Source organism: Linderina pennispora (genome assembly GCF_002104995.1).
Source record: "Linderina pennispora strain ATCC 12442 chromosome Unknown DL89scaffold_1, whole genome shotgun sequence".
NCBI classification, from domain to species: domain Eukaryota; kingdom Fungi; phylum Kickxellomycota; class Kickxellomycetes; order Kickxellales; family Kickxellaceae; genus Linderina; species Linderina pennispora.
Genome location: NW_024468249.1, coordinates 2,780,151 through 2,796,351, shown reverse-complemented (window position 1 = coordinate 2,796,351; position 16,201 = coordinate 2,780,151). Strand labels below are relative to the sequence as shown.

General features: G+C 53.8%; 7 protein-coding genes across 7 annotated transcripts; 4 read left to right on the top strand and 3 right to left on the bottom strand.

Moving 5' to 3' along the window:
* Positions 1–183: 183 nt before the first annotated feature.
* DL89DRAFT_23438 (P-loop containing nucleoside triphosphate hydrolase protein) lies at positions 184–1,326 on the bottom strand. Its single transcript, XM_040884944.1, has one exon. The coding sequence runs from the start codon at positions 1,223–1,225 to the stop codon at positions 218–220; it is 1,008 nt and encodes a 335-aa protein (XP_040748044.1). The 5' UTR covers positions 1,226–1,326; the 3' UTR covers positions 184–217.
* Position 1,327: 1 nt separating this feature from the next.
* DL89DRAFT_23431 (uncharacterized protein) lies at positions 1,328–2,582 on the top strand. The gene is made up of 2 exons (XM_040884943.1): positions 1,328–1,557; positions 1,624–2,582. The coding sequence occupies exons 1-2, from the start codon at positions 1,399–1,401 to the stop codon at positions 2,500–2,502; spliced, it is 1,038 nt and encodes a 345-aa protein (XP_040748043.1). The 5' UTR covers positions 1,328–1,398; the 3' UTR covers positions 2,503–2,582.
* Positions 2,583–3,013: 431 nt separating this feature from the next.
* DL89DRAFT_23401 (WD40 repeat-like protein) lies at positions 3,014–5,250 on the bottom strand. Its single transcript, XM_040884940.1, has 2 exons — positions 5,013–5,250; positions 3,014–4,922 (listed from the first exon to the last, which is right to left on the bottom strand). Exons 1-2 carry the CDS (start codon positions 5,013–5,015, stop codon positions 3,027–3,029), a joined length of 1,899 nt encoding a protein of 632 aa, XP_040748042.1. The 5' UTR covers positions 5,016–5,250; the 3' UTR covers positions 3,014–3,026.
* A 378-nt stretch (positions 5,251–5,628) lies between these two features.
* On the top strand, positions 5,629–7,380 carry DL89DRAFT_320261 (PRP3-domain-containing protein; the record flags this gene model as incomplete). The annotated part of the gene is made up of 2 exons (XM_040891192.1): positions 5,629–6,443; positions 6,502–7,380. 2 exons carry the CDS (start codon positions 5,629–5,631, stop codon positions 7,235–7,237), a joined length of 1,551 nt encoding a protein of 516 aa, XP_040748041.1. The 3' UTR covers positions 7,238–7,380.
* Positions 7,381–7,489: 109 nt separating this feature from the next.
* Positions 7,490–8,246, top strand: DL89DRAFT_23376 (uncharacterized protein). The gene has a single exon (XM_040884938.1). It carries the CDS (start codon positions 7,742–7,744, stop codon positions 8,213–8,215), a length of 474 nt encoding a protein of 157 aa, XP_040748040.1. The 5' UTR covers positions 7,490–7,741; the 3' UTR covers positions 8,216–8,246.
* A 747-nt stretch (positions 8,247–8,993) lies between these two features.
* On the top strand, positions 8,994–13,468 carry DL89DRAFT_290300 (FAD/NAD(P)-binding domain-containing protein; the record flags this gene model as incomplete). The annotated part of the gene is made up of 9 exons (XM_040890071.1): positions 8,994–9,680; positions 9,715–10,179; positions 10,214–10,394; positions 10,444–10,846; positions 10,894–11,017; positions 12,100–12,180; positions 12,242–12,472; positions 12,534–12,605; positions 13,376–13,468. 9 exons carry the CDS (start codon positions 8,994–8,996, stop codon positions 13,466–13,468), a joined length of 2,337 nt encoding a protein of 778 aa, XP_040748039.1.
* A 1,295-nt stretch (positions 13,469–14,763) lies between these two features.
* Positions 14,764–15,670, bottom strand: DL89DRAFT_273864 (molybdenum cofactor synthesis 1; the record flags this gene model as incomplete). Its single annotated transcript, XM_040889115.1, has 2 exons — positions 14,764–15,279; positions 15,332–15,670. 2 exons carry the CDS (start codon positions 15,668–15,670, stop codon positions 14,764–14,766), a joined length of 855 nt encoding a protein of 284 aa, XP_040748038.1.
* Between the last annotated feature and the right edge of the window lie 531 nt (positions 15,671–16,201).

Here is a 16,201-nt window from a genome sequence, read left to right as displayed (position 1 = left end):
TTGGTCAGAGTGATAAGGGCAGGGCAAAGGCTCCTAGTGCCGAGTCACAGCACAGAAGGCGCGTATCTGATGGCAGCAGCTGGAAAGGCAGCAGCAAACAGGATGAAGAAGCAAATGGCTACTTTAAAGAGATCCTGCACAAGTTGTAAGTGCAGTCTGGATGGTACAGTTCTAACATGTTTCAACATCGCTATTATCAAAATATTCCATAACTTGCCTAGTCTATGGTGGTAGTGTGAGCGATATGTGCTGACCAGCAGCGATGGATGGCGACTTTAGCACAGTTGCTAGCACCTTCATGTCTCCGGTTATCGGCATTCTGCATATCGCCCTGGTCCAACAGTAGGTGTGTGTGACTGACCTGTCCCCAGGAGGTGCCTAGGCTAGGTCTCACGCTGACCGTGCCATCTGGCTGCTCGCGGACACTGACGCCATTGACGATAAGCGCTGCGCATGGAGGGTGTATCATGCGACAAAGCTGGCGCAGAGCAGCCCCGACTGCATGTATATGCACATCAACGTCCATATCCTTCTGGAGCGCACTGACAAGCAGTGGGCGGATGCTGTCAATGACCAGCAGATCATGGGAACCGTGCGACTCTGCGTCTGCAGTAGAGCGCATGTCAACAAACCCGTAGAGAAATGTTAACAGTGCGTCGATAGTCGTGCATTCTACAGTCGTAACACGCTCCATGGCCTCCTGCAGTGCCGATCCCGTCGTCTTCTTGCCCAAGTCTCGCAAGCGAGCTTGTAGCGTCTTTTGAATGCGCCACACTGACAAAGTACTGGTGTGTATATAGTAGACCCTGCGTGTGTTATCCGTGGCCTCTGGCAACAGCAGGTGGTGGGCGGCAAAAGATATAGCTAGCCCCGACTTGCCTACTCCTGACTTGCCGCATAGCTCCATAATGTGGCCCATGGGTAGCCCTCCGAGCAACAGCGAGTCTAATGCTGCGACACCGCTGCTAATAGCAGGTTCCTTCAACCTTGGCTGCAGTTCTAATGCGGTAGCTCCAGCACTAGCAAAGTGATCAAGTACTATCATGCGCAGCTGCTTGATGTGCGGATGCAGGGCAGCCGGTGTTTGCGAGAGCACGTCCGACTGCAGGAGTATGTCAAAGTCTGTCAGTACGCCGATGGCCTGGAGTGCCGACACGCAGGAGTCCAGTGGCAGCAGCCCCTTGGTGGCCTGCCTGATATACTTTGCTGAACCGAGTGGAGGCATGATAGTAGCGGCGTATAGATATTTGTCAGACAAGGGAGAGAGCGGTATGGCTGCGCCGCTCTGGTCACCTATTGGGAAAAAAATTGCCTGACTGGCATCTGCCAGTGATACAAGGTTGTGGTTCGCACACCAATTTCTGTCCACTTCCGAACCTTTGTTTTATTTTTTAAAAAATGTCCATTAATTTAGAAACCCTGACAACCTACAATGTACGGGTAGGGGCTTCAATCAGCCCGCAGACAGCCAATGACTCCGACGCGGCAGGTGCCCAGAGCTCGGAGGATAGCGAGTTCCACATAGTGTCGCGGCAATTGCCACGCAGCACAACCAAAGTGAGCCGGGAGACACTTGAAAATGGCAGCAACATTCGGGCACGGCTGCTGGACACGTCGGCCAAGCAGGCACTGCTGATGGAAATTGACGCGTGGGACCAGAAAACACAGTGCACCTATGAGGGTGACTATGATGTTGTGCCGCGGGACGTCGACGAGGTCGATTGCGTGTTGCTGTACGACAAAGAGAGCCAGGTGTTTGTGGTCGAACGGATATCGTCCAACTGCACGGTAAAGGCTGGTACCGTCAGTGGTGCTGCCAGTGCAAGTGCAGCTTCAGGGAAACTGGCGCTGCCCAGCAGCACATACGTGGCAGTAGAACCAAAGCCAAAGCCCAAAGGCAAGGCTACCTCAGATATGGAGGATGGCTCTGACGATGATGCGTTTGCGCTCGAGTTGGAGGGGATCCTCAACGATGGCAGTGAGTCGGGAGACGTATCGCGCAACCAGAGCCGCCGCGGCTCGAGCTCGCAGGCAGCACATAAACCACAGGGCCCGGACGACCAGCTGGGCATGGAGCTGGAGGAGAATATCGACGAGATACTGGATGCTGCTAGCGATGATGACATGTTTGAGGATGTCGAAGACGCGCAGTTCCACCACGACGACGATGTCAGGTCGCTGTCGGACCAGAACAGCGACGATGATATTGTGTTTGAGGACATCCCAGCGCCCATTGGCACCTCTGCGCCCTTTGAGACGTTTGAGGAAGTGGGAGAAGACGATGATAGCGAGTTCGAGACTGTTAATGTCGACGATGCCGGCAATGCAGACGACCTGTTTGGCGATATCGAGTCGGGTAGCACCTCGCCAATACATGCAGCGCCCAATTCAGCTACCTCGCAGAGTAAAGGCCTGTCGTCAGCAGCTGACCAGGATAACGAAAACTCTGACGAGTTTGATGATCTAGAAGAGGACCTAGAGCGTAGCCTTGGAGTTAGCTGAAATCCATGGTGTAGAGCATTTCTCCAAGCAAAACATAAAACAGCAGCATGTAATTGTCTATCAAGTAGCATGGGTATTCGGAGGACCATCGTATAGCGGCTATACCAGGCTGTGCATATGTCACGGCATCAGGCTATTGGTGCCTCGTTGCGTAGATTTCATGAAGTATCTAAATAGCCAATTTTTTAAACAAGGGGTGCTGCTATATAAGACCCAGCAAGTAGCTCGCCAACCACATGGTGGATGGGACAACAGGTGGAGCCTAACACGCAGTCAGCTAAGAGACAAGCATTTGCTCATGACACTGTATACGCAGCTGGCACTGGATGTAGCAAGTCTAAATTTAAGAAGTCTTGGGGCCTGGACCTACTACAGAAAACCAGAAAATGAGCTTAGTACATGTAGATGTTGTGCGAGTGCTGTATATGACAATAGAGATAAGAGGAGCTATGTACGTCTTGGCGGCAAATGTTTGAACAAGTTGATATGTGATTTATAACCTCCTGCAGTTTTAAATAGAAGAGCTAATCTGTGCTGACCACATCCACCATGGCGCTGTCGTCGCCTTCATTGCTGTTCTTCAGCTCTTCAGCAACTGGGGTGTTGGTTACAGCTGTAGACGCTGCTACAGACTCTTCAGCCATCTCGACATCCTCAGCACAGCCATTGCCTGCCTTCATCGCGCCCTTGGGTCTGTAGACGCTCTTGTACACCTTGACCGTGCCATCGTCGCTGCACGTAAACAAGAGCTTGCGCGATGGATGGAATTTGCAGTCGCGCACCTCAATTGTATCGTGATCACGCAGGATACCCGTGACCTTGCCAGTGGCAATGTGGAACGCAAACACCTGACCGTTGAGCGTTGGCGCCAGCAGGTACCGTCCGTTGCTGGCAATGCGAATTAGCCACGAGTTCGACAGGTAGTCTTCATTATAGTACCGCCGGATCTCCTGCAGCTCAAACTTGCCATCGGGCTCGGTCGGGTACACCAGCCGGTGCAAAGTGCATGTGTTGGGCCGTGAGGAGACCGTGTTGTCCTCGGCATCCAGCAATTCAACTCCACGCGTGACAAAGTATGCGTAGGGGCCGCTAGGTGCAGGCAGTTCGACTGGCGCCTCCGATGTCGTTGCGCCATTTGTCGCGTCGTCGTTTTCGATGATGCTGTATTTTTTAGAGCCAACTAGTGGCTTCTCGACAGGCTCAATGAACTTGCCGCAGTCGCAGTACGACGAGTATATGGGGTCAAAGCGCTGCACAATTACGCACCGCTCTAGATCCATGAGCGTGACATGGTCGTCGGTGGACGCTAGGAAGAAGCGGTTGCCAGTGCTGGGGACAAACGATACAGTAAATGCCATGCAGGTAACGCCATCGGTGATCTCCTTCGACTCCTCAAGCAGAACAATCCACGACGAGTCCATGTGCCAGCGCCGGATGTAGCCGTCCTGGCTGGTGGTCACAAAGTAGTTCTCGCCCTTGTACACAACGCCCTTGACGCTGAGGATCTCTTCTGCATGTCCCTCGAGTCTCGCCACTACCTCGCCCGTCAGCACGTTGAAGATCTTGAGTGGGCACGGCAGGATGTGGTTGTCCTCGTCGGCCTCCGACCACCGTTTGCGGTCCTTCAATTTGCCACCAACAACCAGGTACTCGCCGGTAGGAGTAAACTGGCCGACAAAGAACTCGTCAATGTTGGGCTCCGACTTGTCACGCAGCGTAGCTAGGCACTCGAATGATTCTGTGTCCCATATGTGAATCTGTCCGGAGCTGCCCAGCGTCGCCAGTAGTGTGCCGTCGGGCGACAGCGCAATTCCCGTCAGAGCCATCTGATCTGCAATGTTGGTTGGTATTAGCTCTAGCGGGTGCTCCTCGTCAATATAGTCGATGGGGCCGCCCATCGGGTCGCTCGCGTCAGTCGAGGCTGGGTGTGTTAATTGCGTCCAGTACTGGTCAGGGTACTGCTCCTTGAGCGCCGCAATCTCTGCTGGATCAAAAACAAGCGGCTTTGCTGGACCCTTAATATCGTCAAGCGTGGTTTGTCTTGCCTTCCCTTTGCCCTTTGCCGCGCGTTTCTTAGGAGCTCCGTACTCGCCATCGTCGGTCTTTGGCTTTGGCGGGCGTCCGCGACGGGGCTTTGGCTTTGGATTATCAGGATCCTCCTCCTCCGCAGCGTTTCTTGTTCTACCTGCTGCTGTACCAGCACCGCGTCCACGCCCACGCCCACGGCCGCGTTTAGAGGCTGGTGCGCCGCGCTTTGGTTTTGTGGTCTCAAAGTCGCTGTCAGAGTCTTCCTTTGCTGCCGCCCGTGTGCTGGCGGCCTGTTGTCGCAGCGCCGTCAGCGATTTGCTGAGCTCTGTGTCAGAGTCGAACATCTCGATATCGATCTCTTCGTCCGACGGGAGGTAGTCTCCAGGGTTAACCTAGGCAAAGGGTGGGTGGGCAAGGACGGTTTAGTATTGCAGGGCGGCTATGCATTTCACGTACACTTTTCACGCACCAGGTTGTCTTACCATTTTGTTTGCTGTGTGGAGGCAGAGTAAGTCGCGTCTCAGACTATGTGCTGCGAAGAGGATTGTGCCCTAATTGTTGGTGTTTAAAAATGCAGAGCAGAGAAGGGAGGGAGAGAATTTTAGTCGCAGCGTTGCGTTTCGTCGTTCAAAACGGCTCATTCTATCTGGTTCGGGGCTCTTCGGCTTCCATTAGCCGAAAATTTTTCACTCTCTTGCTCCGTTTGGGCTCATGTACAGTTTGCTCAATGGATACTCGGCGCTCTTTGCGGAATGCTTCCGAGCGAGCGTGTCTATGAATAGCGTACATACAATGTTTGGCCGTGGGCTGGCAGCAAAATGAAGAATGAAAGAGCAGCAAGAGTGCAAGTAACAAAAAACGGGCCGAAATGAACAGGCAAAAGAGCTGAAACGCGTTAATGGGGTTTAATATCAGTAAAAAGCGAGTAAAAACAAACGCGATCGCAGCATTTAGGCTCACCCGCGTCGAGATCGCGTCAGTATCACGCGATGACCCATACTCTTAGTGAAATTGCGCCGACAGCAAAAATATATACAAAAGGGCGGCGCCAGATGGGAAGTTGCTATCTAGTCCTCATTTACACCTTTTCTATCAGTCATGTCTACGCCAAGCCAGGAAGCAACAAAGGAGCTCATTGCGAAGAAGCGGGCTGAGGTTTTGGCTCGCATGGCTAAAATGGGAATTCCGACCAGTGCTGGCACAAGTAGCGTTCGACCCCCGCCTGCAGCAGCAGAATCATCGACAACATCCAGCGCACCGTCGCTGCATGCATCGATCGCTGCCACGCGCGCCCGAATCGAGGCTCGGATGAAGGCACAGGGCATTGGCGCCAGCAGCGTCCGGGCCAGCAGCAGCAAATCCGCAGCGATACCGACTGAGCTCCACCCAATGCTAAGCGGCGACATCAAATCCACGCGTGGAGTTCCCATGCCACGGATATCGTCGATAAAGGCGAACCAGCGCGTTCAGCCGCAGCCTAAGCGGATGAAGATTGAGCACGAGGCGCCGGTAGCATTTGCTGACCCGCAAAAGAACCCGTACTTTGACCCGCATTTGGGAGGCCAGCGCTCGGCAATGCCCAAGCAGCGTAGGCACGCCAAGAAAATCCATTTTGCACGGCCTGGCCGGTTTATTGAGCAGGGCGACCGGGTGCGTGCCGAGCAGAAGCTCGAGCAGCTCAAGGCCGAAATCGCCGAGCGCGCAGAGAAGGCGCGGCTCGAAGATGAGGTGCTGGACACGACTGCAATCCGGCCGCCGGAGCCGCCCACAGTTGAATGGTGGGACGCACCGCTGCTCTCGACCGACACATACACTGGCAGTACGTACAGGCTTGAAGGGGCCGAGTCGCCAATCACCGTGTACGTGCAGCACCCGGTACCACTTGAGCCGCCGCAATCAATCCTGGCTGGCGGGTCGGCCCCGAGCCAGCTCATCTTGACCAAAAAGGAGCGCAAGAAGATCAGGCGCCAGCGGCCGCGAGGAGCAGCAGCGCGACCACCGCGACAAGGTCATGGTGGGTCTGCTGCCGCCCGACCCGCCCAAGGTCAAGCTGGCCAACTTTATGCGCATCCTGGCCAATCAGTCGGTGCCCGACCCAACACGGCTCGAGGCGGAGGTGCGCAAACAGGTCGAGGCACGGCAAATCAGGCATGAGGAGGACAACAAGGCGCGGCAGTTGACAAAGGAGCAGCGGCATGCCAAATGGGAGGCCAAATTGCAGTCCGAGGAGGAAAAGGGTCTTGTGTCGGCCGTGTTCCGGATCAAGAAGCTGTCGCATGCGCAGCACAGGTTTAAGGTGGCGGTCAATGCGCGCGAATGGAGGATGACTGGCATTGCGGTAGTGTGTCCGCAGATGAGTGTAGTGATCGTTGAGGGCTCTGGAAAGGCGGTCAAGGCGTATAAAAAGCTAATGTTGCGGCGGATCGACTGGGCAGACAGTCAGCCCACACTTGAAACATCCGAGGACAAGCAGCCAGTGGCAGACGATCCGGATTCGGAACCTGTTGACTACTCTGATAACGACTGTTTCCTGATCTGGCAGGGGTCCATCGATGCCCGCAAATTCACGCAGTTCAATATGCGGACCTGCACAACCGAATCCGGAGCCAAGAACTGGCTGGCGCAGGCCGGAGCCGAGTCATTCTGGCAGCTGGCCGTGCAGTTTGACCCACACGACAGCATTACTCTGCTGAATACCCTCGTATGAGGCTAATTGGTTTTGGTAAGCATCGTCGGCGTATTAATAGATTCTAAATGGCGCTCGGTCCCTATGAGGGAAATGCACCGCTTGCCAATCGACTGTTTTCGATGGATGCTGGTTGAGTGGTGATGAAATCCTTCTATATCGTCCGACAATCCAAGCGCACTCCCACTCCCTGTTTGTCGCCCACACAGTGCTAGCAGGCAGACAGGTAAACAGCGGATGTATGTCTTGCGACCCAGTCGCTGCTTTTCGTGCGTTTTGCACGTGTCGCCTCCTCACTTGTGGCTTATTTCTATCACCACTCCAACAAATCAAGGGGTTAGAGGTATACCAATACGTGGACAGCGATACATCCGATACGTGCCCAGGATGGGCAGGCGGACTGCCCAATAGCGAATATGTCCGCTGATTGCCGAGGACACGGTGACAAAAGGACCCGGGATCGGTTACTGGATATAGCAAAAAGAGCCTTCGCATCGGGAGCCCAAGACCTCCCAGTGCCGCTCCATGCTACCAAAACAGAACAGAATGCCGCACCAGATCTTTGTTCGTTTATCTCAAGAGAGGACTCACTGCGGCAGCCACCCGCCAGTGGTTGGCTTTTCTGTTTCATGTCGCAGATCATGGAGTGACGGTTTCCCCCTCTGGCCTCCCACACAGCACCGGTATCCTTTGCACTTGCAGCACACACATGATATGGCCGTAATTGGCGTTTATATGGCGCAGGTGCAAAAAGCCACCGCAGCCGGGCAGTTATTTGCCGCCTGCGCGTGGGATGTGCAGTGCAGTGTAAAGGATGATCAGCCCGGCATGTCGCAGTCCTTTTCTGCCTGCAAAAATCACGGGAGGGAAAGCAGAAGCATAGGCGAATTGAGCAGCACAATCTGTAGTTCGGCAATAGCAAGGAGTAAAAAAAAGCAGCCGCATTTCTTTCCCTGTTTGCGTCTCGGCTGTATGCAAATGCCTTGCTGCAACGGTTGAGCCCAACAACGCAGGCAGAGGACAACAAAAATATTCATCCTTGGCCGAGAATCGCTGGATGCCTTAAAAGTCAGCAGGTTGGGCGCCAGGTCGCGGTAATTCGCAAAAATAAAAAGCTTTCATGTGCATCCCCATCTTCGAGCCTGCCCTTATCTTTAATATACACAGCGTTTCAGAGTTCTGTTGACTATTTATCAGGCAACATCTGCTCACCCCATTTCTGATCCTGCCAGTCCGATTCCTCTCTTCACTACCTCCCATCTGCTCCAGCCTTTTGGTCTTTTATTTATCCGTGGGCTTGTACTGCAACCGTGTTTCCCGTCACCAGTGGCCGTCCCTTTTTACTGCATCGCACCAAGTCTGCCTCACCCTTTCACGCGACTCGTACACGGAAAGCACCTCCGCTTAAAATTATAATAGTCTCCTGAGCCGAACTACCCTGGACGGTTATTTACGATCGAAGCGTTCTCAGCAGTGAGCCCGGAATTTCACGCCCACAGTCAAGCTAACTCTCGGTCACGCCCACAGTTGCGTTGAAAGCTAGTTGGACAAGCTCATCAGTTAGCGATCTATTTCCACCTCTACAATAGCCAAAGCGTAGTGGGGCTAGTATCATATATCCGTTCCTCCCGCCTATATTAGTCAGTCCAAATCCCTTGCCAGTTTAACCGCCGTCTCATCAACCGCCACCTTATCGAAACCTGGCTGTTTCCTTGATAAAACCACCCAGCACTCATATTTTCCTCTCCGCAAAAGATCGTCTTCTTTCTTCGACACAATGACTTCGGCGTCGCACAGCCTCAAATCTTCCACACACAAGCACTCAGAGAGCCTGTCGGACAGTTCAATGTCAGTCAGTACACGCAAGGATTCAGGCGCCAACTCGGTGTCGGCGCTCCCTACCGCTGCGGCTTTCCAGGGCCACATCCCAAAAACATCCAAGACCTTCCGGGTAGTCATCATCGGCGGATCGTTTGCCGGCATTCGCGCGGCGCAGGAGCTCGAGCAGCTGGTGTCACCCAGCATGGTCACGATCACAGTGATCGAGAAGCGCGACATGTATTTTTACAACCTGGGTGCCCTGCGCTCAATCGCCAAGCCCAGCCTGATCGACATGGTCTGGCTGCCATACACCAACGTCCTCAAGCACCCGAGCAACCGCGTGATCCAGGGTGAGGTTGCGTCCGTGTATGCCAACTCTGTGATCCTGTCTGATGGCCGCAAGATGGACTTTGACTCGCTGCTGGTCGCCACTGGCTCGATCTACCCGCCGCCGTGCAAGCTCGAGGTGTCGTCGTCGATCCAGGGCAAGGCCGAGATGCGCGTGACAGCAGAGAAGGTCAAGTCGGCACACGTAATTCTTATTATTGGCGGCGGTCCAACCGGCGTTGGCCTGGCAGCCGAGATCGTCACGGAGAACCCGACCAAGACCTGTGATCCTGGCGCACGCGGGCCCCACATTGCTGTCGTCGAACAAGAGCATGTCCATGTCGCGCAAGGCTCTGAAAAAGCTAAAAACCATGGGCGTCAAAGTGCTGCTGAACGAACGCGTCAATATCCCCGACGACGAGCCTCTGACGTACCGGATCGAGGGTCGCTGGCTCAAGACCTCACAGGGCCGCATGCTGTTCTCTGATCTGCAGTTCCTGTGCAACGGCATCACGTTCAACACAACCATCATGGACACGCTCGACCCCATATACAAGCACGACTACATCGACTTACGTACCAACCAGATCAAGGTCCGGCCGACCATGCAGATCGGCCATGCCGAAATGCCCTGGATCTTTTCTGCGGGCGATGTCTGCAACACCAATGGCGAAAAGCAGGCGTACCGTGCCGATAGCCAGGGCAGCCATGTCGCCAAGTGCATGGCCAAGATGGCCCACGCCTGGGCGCAGGGCGACTCGAAGTGGTACAGCGTGCCACTCAAGGCCTGGCGCGATCCAGCACAGTACATGTCCGTCGCCATGGGCCCAAAGTCGGGAATTACTGGAGACTCCGTGGATTGTGCTGGGCGACCTGCCGACGCGCGTCATGAAGAGCAAGGAGCTTTTCCTGGCCAAGCGCTACAAGGAGTTCAACCTAGAGTTCCCTGGTCTCCCAGACTCAACCACCGGGTCGCCGTCGCACACACCGCAGAGAGCCCCCGAGCCTGCTCCCGCCAAGCCTGCCATGAGTCGCATCGCCGAGCTCAAGAATGAACACAAGCAAAAAACATGGCCCAGTCAACAAGACCAGCCATGTAAGCTTGGCTGATAGCCATCGCAAGTTTGGCGACGTACCGCACATGGCTGCGACATCCATCGCCGAGGCCACTGCTGAGAGCCTCGACTACAACCACGAGCCGGACCGGATCTCACTGAGCCAGCCGTTTGTTGTTTCCAAAGACGCTATGCGCAAGGACTCGATGTTCGCAGTCACACAGAACCTGTCGCCGGTTGACTCTGCAGAGTCTGATAGCTGCTCGGAGATATCTGATAGTGAGCACGAGAACCTGTGCGAGCGTGTTCTGGCTAGCAGCCTCGCCGACAGCAGGGATAGCTGTGACACTGGGTCCCCGACATACAGTGTGATCACTCCCTCTATCAAGACACATCCGGGCCATGATCACAGGGCTCTGACTGCAAGGTCCGGTTCTGCCTAGACTGTTGCGCAAGCGGTCGTCGATTGGGGAGGCACTGCACATGGCAAACAACATGCCACCACTACCACCACCACTACCACCATCACTATCATTACTACCAGAACGATGGTCAGAACCTGGTGCCGCCGGTCCCGCCTACCCCGCCTACCCCGCCCGTAAGCTCACCGATGGACCAGGGTTGGCAGCACCGACTAGCTATTTATACCCTACTACTAATAATCTTCCTGTGTCTGTATTGAACAGTTTTGCACCCGAACCTGGCTCCATTACTCTGCATGTACCCGGCGATATGATCGCGAGATGCAGTCTGTGCTTTCATCGAGTAGAGTGGTTGTATTTTTCTATCGTCCCTTTTAGAAGTTGATTGGTATAAAGCACCCTACATTATCCGAGCCTAAACTGCGTGCATGGCAATGATGTGCTGCACATGCATCAAGTTTTAGCACAGCCGCGTTGCATCAACTGCCCCTTTCACCCTTACGCCAGGATCGTCCAAAGGAAATTCCGAGAGGATAAGGCAAGGCCAATTGTGCCGAAGGCCGATACGACAAAGGGGTAGCCCAGCATCAAGGATCACGCAGAGGACAAGTGACCGCCACGTGGTAACGGCTGCCGCTACTCTAGGTTGCGGGTAATGCGAACCTTCGCAGCAAGCTTCCTTCCCGCTCTTCTCCACTCTGCTCCACTCTGCTCCACTCTGGCCTCCACATCTTGTATAGATTTCCGGGAACTGCTGTTTAATATTCCAGAGCCTTATTCGTGAAAGTGGGGGGGCAAACTATGCTTTCATTCTTGACTCCCTCTCCCTCTGCCCATTCTCGATATCCACAAGCCATGGCACGACGGCCGCTTCCAGCCGACATCAAAGAGCATATATGCCGGATTATATACGACTACGATATCCGGCATACGTTCATCCCAGCTCCACGGTCACAAAGGGATACCCATGTACAAAAGGGCGGGTTCGACAATGTCAATGTCATACCTCTCCCATGTCGACTCTGAATGGCGCAGAGTAGCGCTCAAATATGCCTGGCGCACGATTCGCGTCACATCCCACGCAGCAGAGGCGTCCCTGGCAGAAATTCGCTTGACCCACGGCCACTTTACACGCAAACTCTATATTCTGGTCCAGTTCAAGAGCGTGAATAATGCATATTCTCGGCGGTACTCGTTCACACAAGAAAACAAAGCCATGCAGCCGTTTTGTGACCTGTCGCTGTGGCCGCATCTCGAGGAGCTTGAGATTGACTACGCACACAAGTGTGCCTTTCCGGGACTGGCAAAATACATCGAGCCGAGGCTTGGCAATATTCGCGTGCTGGCTTGTTACCGGGCGCGTGCCCATCGATATGCGAAGAGGCGCACTGTTTATGAAGGCAGCCGAGCTACGTGAGATCCATATCCGCGCGATGGTAAGCGAGAAGGACTCACTATCCACCATTACTACTGTTCCCGATTCGATCCTGACCAGACCCGTGATGCAAACGCTGACGCGCATGTCGATTACGCCGATGATTGACGTTCGGGTTGCACGGTGGGTGCTGAGCACGCAGAAGCAGACGCTGCGCTGGCTGGATGTAAATGGGTTTAATAGCGAGCAGCTCTTGGTAATCGGGCTGTTCTGTTCTAACCAGCCAGACTTGGTTGCACTCTCGCAGCAGTCCACAGGTGCAGTGGAGATATCTCGAGTCGCTGACAGTGAGCATGGTGAATCTGATGCCAATACAAGCCGAGCTGCCGGTCAGTTTCAGTCTCGATGCAGCGGAATTTCCTCAGCTACAGCGACTGCGAATGGGGCTGTGCTCACATTCTGCGCTATATTCGCGAACCCCACTGGACATTTCGTATTGTCAGACATTCACAACGAAATGGACAAAGCTCGTGTCGCTAGAAATACCGGCTATCGATGACAATGATGCCATACTCATTGCGCAGAATATGCCTCAGCTTGGCCGACTTTACGTGCCAGCTATTGCAGACATGCCACAGCTCAGCAAATCATATAGCGTAGCAGCCTTGTGGTATCTACTTACCTCTGGGTTGCCACTCAAGGTAATCCACATCGCCTCCAGCAGCAGTGAGAACACTGTAATCTGCTGTGAAACTTACCCACCAGCCATCGATTTTGCCCACATTCGCTCATTCCATCCACTACAAGTGCTACGCATACCGCAGACCGTTGTCTCGTCTGATCAGCTGCAGGATATTCGCTACAAATGTCTGCGTCTGTCTCAGGTGGTAACCAAGCCGCCTAAGCCGCCATCACCGACATACCAATTCCTTTGGAGCATTCTCGGAGCATAGCCCATGGCGGGTCTAGCAAATTACTTAGAGAGTAGTGACCAGTATAGAGTGCTGTATTGTAGTAAATATGGTCTATCCACAGAGAACGCATCTGGATTTCACTTATGATTGGGATAGGACTCGCCAACAGAGACATGTCTGGTGTAGCTGAAAAGCACTTGTTTGCAGATGCTACTGGGCGCAGTTCGACACCCATTTCGGTCGAGCTTGGAAAGAACCCGCGTGGCCTGGTATGCAGTACAGCTTCGGCGACAAGCCCGCTGTGGCCAACTCTGCTCAAGGACAGGCGTTCCATATAGGAACAGGTTATTTGGATGTCAACCTCGTACTCTTGCCACAATCCGTCAGCAGTCAGCTAGCTTTGCAGCCCACATACGCTCATATCGTTTATGGTCAACCAGGCACCTGTACACTGGAGCGAATCCACATAGGCAGTTGAAGACTCTGGTGGCAATACCTGGCCAACAATGCAAACGCTTAGCGGTAGTACCAGGAGACTGGCACCGAGAAAAACCATCCTGCTGCTATCCGGGGATTCCTTGACAGTGGGCCTGTGGTAGTGGGTGTCTTTATATATCCTTGTTTCTAGTCTATATTAGATTTCTCTTTCGCAAGATCTTCAGACAAGCACACCATGTTCAGTTCCTCTACTGGCTGTTAAAGCACAGGTTTTTCGTCTGCCACCGATTGCAAGTCAATTGATGCTTGTGGTAGGCCTCTTTCGAATAAATACAGAAGATTTCAACCAGCTGTGCTGCTGATCGGTAGCTGGCATTGGGGTGTTTTGGTGGTTGAGAACAGATCTCTACCATTACAAAAAGCTTGCAGCCAAGTATTGGGAACTGGTGCAAAATAAGGGGGGACAATCTAAAAACAGATACTGTATGGTGGGTTGCTTCCCTTATGCCAAGTTTGGAAGGCGCATAGTGAATGTCGCTTTCCCATCAAGTGAGAATAGAATCATCGGTGGATTTATTTTTGGATCATGACAGCACATGCAAACGCTAACATACAAAGCTAAACACAATGTCACAGAACAGTGTCACATACTACCTTTTTTTTTTTGATGCCGCTGCCAGCACCTAGGCACAGCAGCCTTACTTGTAACACCCATGGGTAGGGTCAGGATCGGTAGGTGGAGCGTGGTACTGGCCACAATACTTGCAGTCATATGTAGTGAGATCGGTATACAGGCAGGCAAACACAAGGGTATTAACAGGCGTCATGAATACACACAGACAAATTATATACAAATCCGATCAGAAACTAGAAACCCTGAAACCTCGAACACAAGCAGAAGAAAATGGACGCTTTTCTGGAGGTAGACATTGAGGAGGGCATTGGTGTCTGATTTTATACGCAGTGGCAGCTTAGGCAACGCCTCAGCAACACCTCAGGGGGCACTGGACTAGAAAACAGGTATATCGTCGTGTAAGGCTCTACAACCCGAGTCAAGCTATAAAAAGAGGGCGTTTGACCTGGCTCAGAATTTGAAATACAGCCCAAACGTGCCTAGATGTCCTGGCATTTCAAAATGTATTTGACAACTCCATCCCCCAAATCACGCCGCTTTTGCATAGTAAAAAGCGTGTTTTTAGCCGCCAATCTTAATCATTGGGCGGTTGGGCAGTTGTGACAAAATGTCAATACCTGCATGCGCCCTCTTCTTGCGCTTGACCGCCTTGCCAATAGTCTCGATGACCTCAGCGTCGGAGCTGCCGTCCCGGAGCATGTCGCGCAAACCGACCTCGGTATTCCCAAACAAGCACACTTTCAGGTTGCCATCCGCCAGCACCCTGACTCGGTTGCAGTCGGAGCAGAACGACTTGGTCATGGAGGTAATAAAGCCAAACTGCCCCCTGTATCCCTTGATCCTATATCCCTTGGCCGTGTGGTTGTCTTCCAGCGGCAGCCGCTCGATCCGGTCGCCGTAGAGCCTGACGAGGTTGTCGAGCAGTTCGCGATACGGAACCAGCTTCTGCTTGCCCCACTGGTTGCCGTCGAACGGCATGTACTCGATAAACCGCACATCAATGTCATCATCATGCGTCATTTCGACAAACGCCGGCACCTCGTCCTCATTCATGTTGCGCATGACAACCACATTGATCTTGACAAAGTCGAATCCCAGTGTGCCGGCGTCGGCAATTCGCCCGCAAGACATGGTCGGCGCCCTTGCGGCGCGTGAACAGTTCGAATTTGCGCGGATCCCTGGTGTCAATGCTGATATTGAGTCCATCCAGCCCCGCCTTGCGCAGCAGCGGGAGCTTGCGCCGCAATGCAATGCCGTTGGTGGTAATGGCGATTTTCTTCAGCCCCAGTGGCCGCAGCTCATTGAGACCAGAGATCAATTCCACAATGTCCTTGCGCACAGTCGGCTCGCCGCCCGTAAGCCGGATCTTGTCCACGCCCTGGGAAACGAATATGCGTGCCAGCCGGATTATCTCGGGCGTGGTCAAAAGCCGCTCGTTGGGCGTCAGGTCGACACCCTCAGCCGGCATGCAGTATTGGCACCGCAGGTTGCACCGCTCCTGTCACCGAGATGCGCAGGTAGTTGTGGAACCGGCCAAACAGGTCTGCGAGCATCGGCGGCTGCGGCTCGCTGGTGGGGACTGGCTTTGCTGCGGCACTGCTCAGGCCGCGGATACCGTGGGAGCGCAGCGTTGCAGTAAGCGGGCGCGGTAGTGCCGAGGAGCGAGCCAGCGCGAGCCGGGAAATTCGGTGCATTCGGGCAAAATGTGTTAAAAGTACAGGTAAAAACAGAGGGTAAACGAACACAGCGGAGGTGTGCCAACAAAAGAAGGCAGTATATGCACAAGTTATTGAATAAGGCGTGGAGACAAGAGGGCGAAGCTTGGTGTGTAGTGGCATGTGGCCGGCCACATCGTTTTATACCAGTGGCGGCTGTTCACGGACCCCTTAAGCTACGGCAATCCCCCTATCTCTCCGAGCCACCCAGTTATGTAGCTCGTATGCACGGTGGCACCACGGAACGCCGGGTTTGCCATCTCCCATGACACAGATCATCTGTC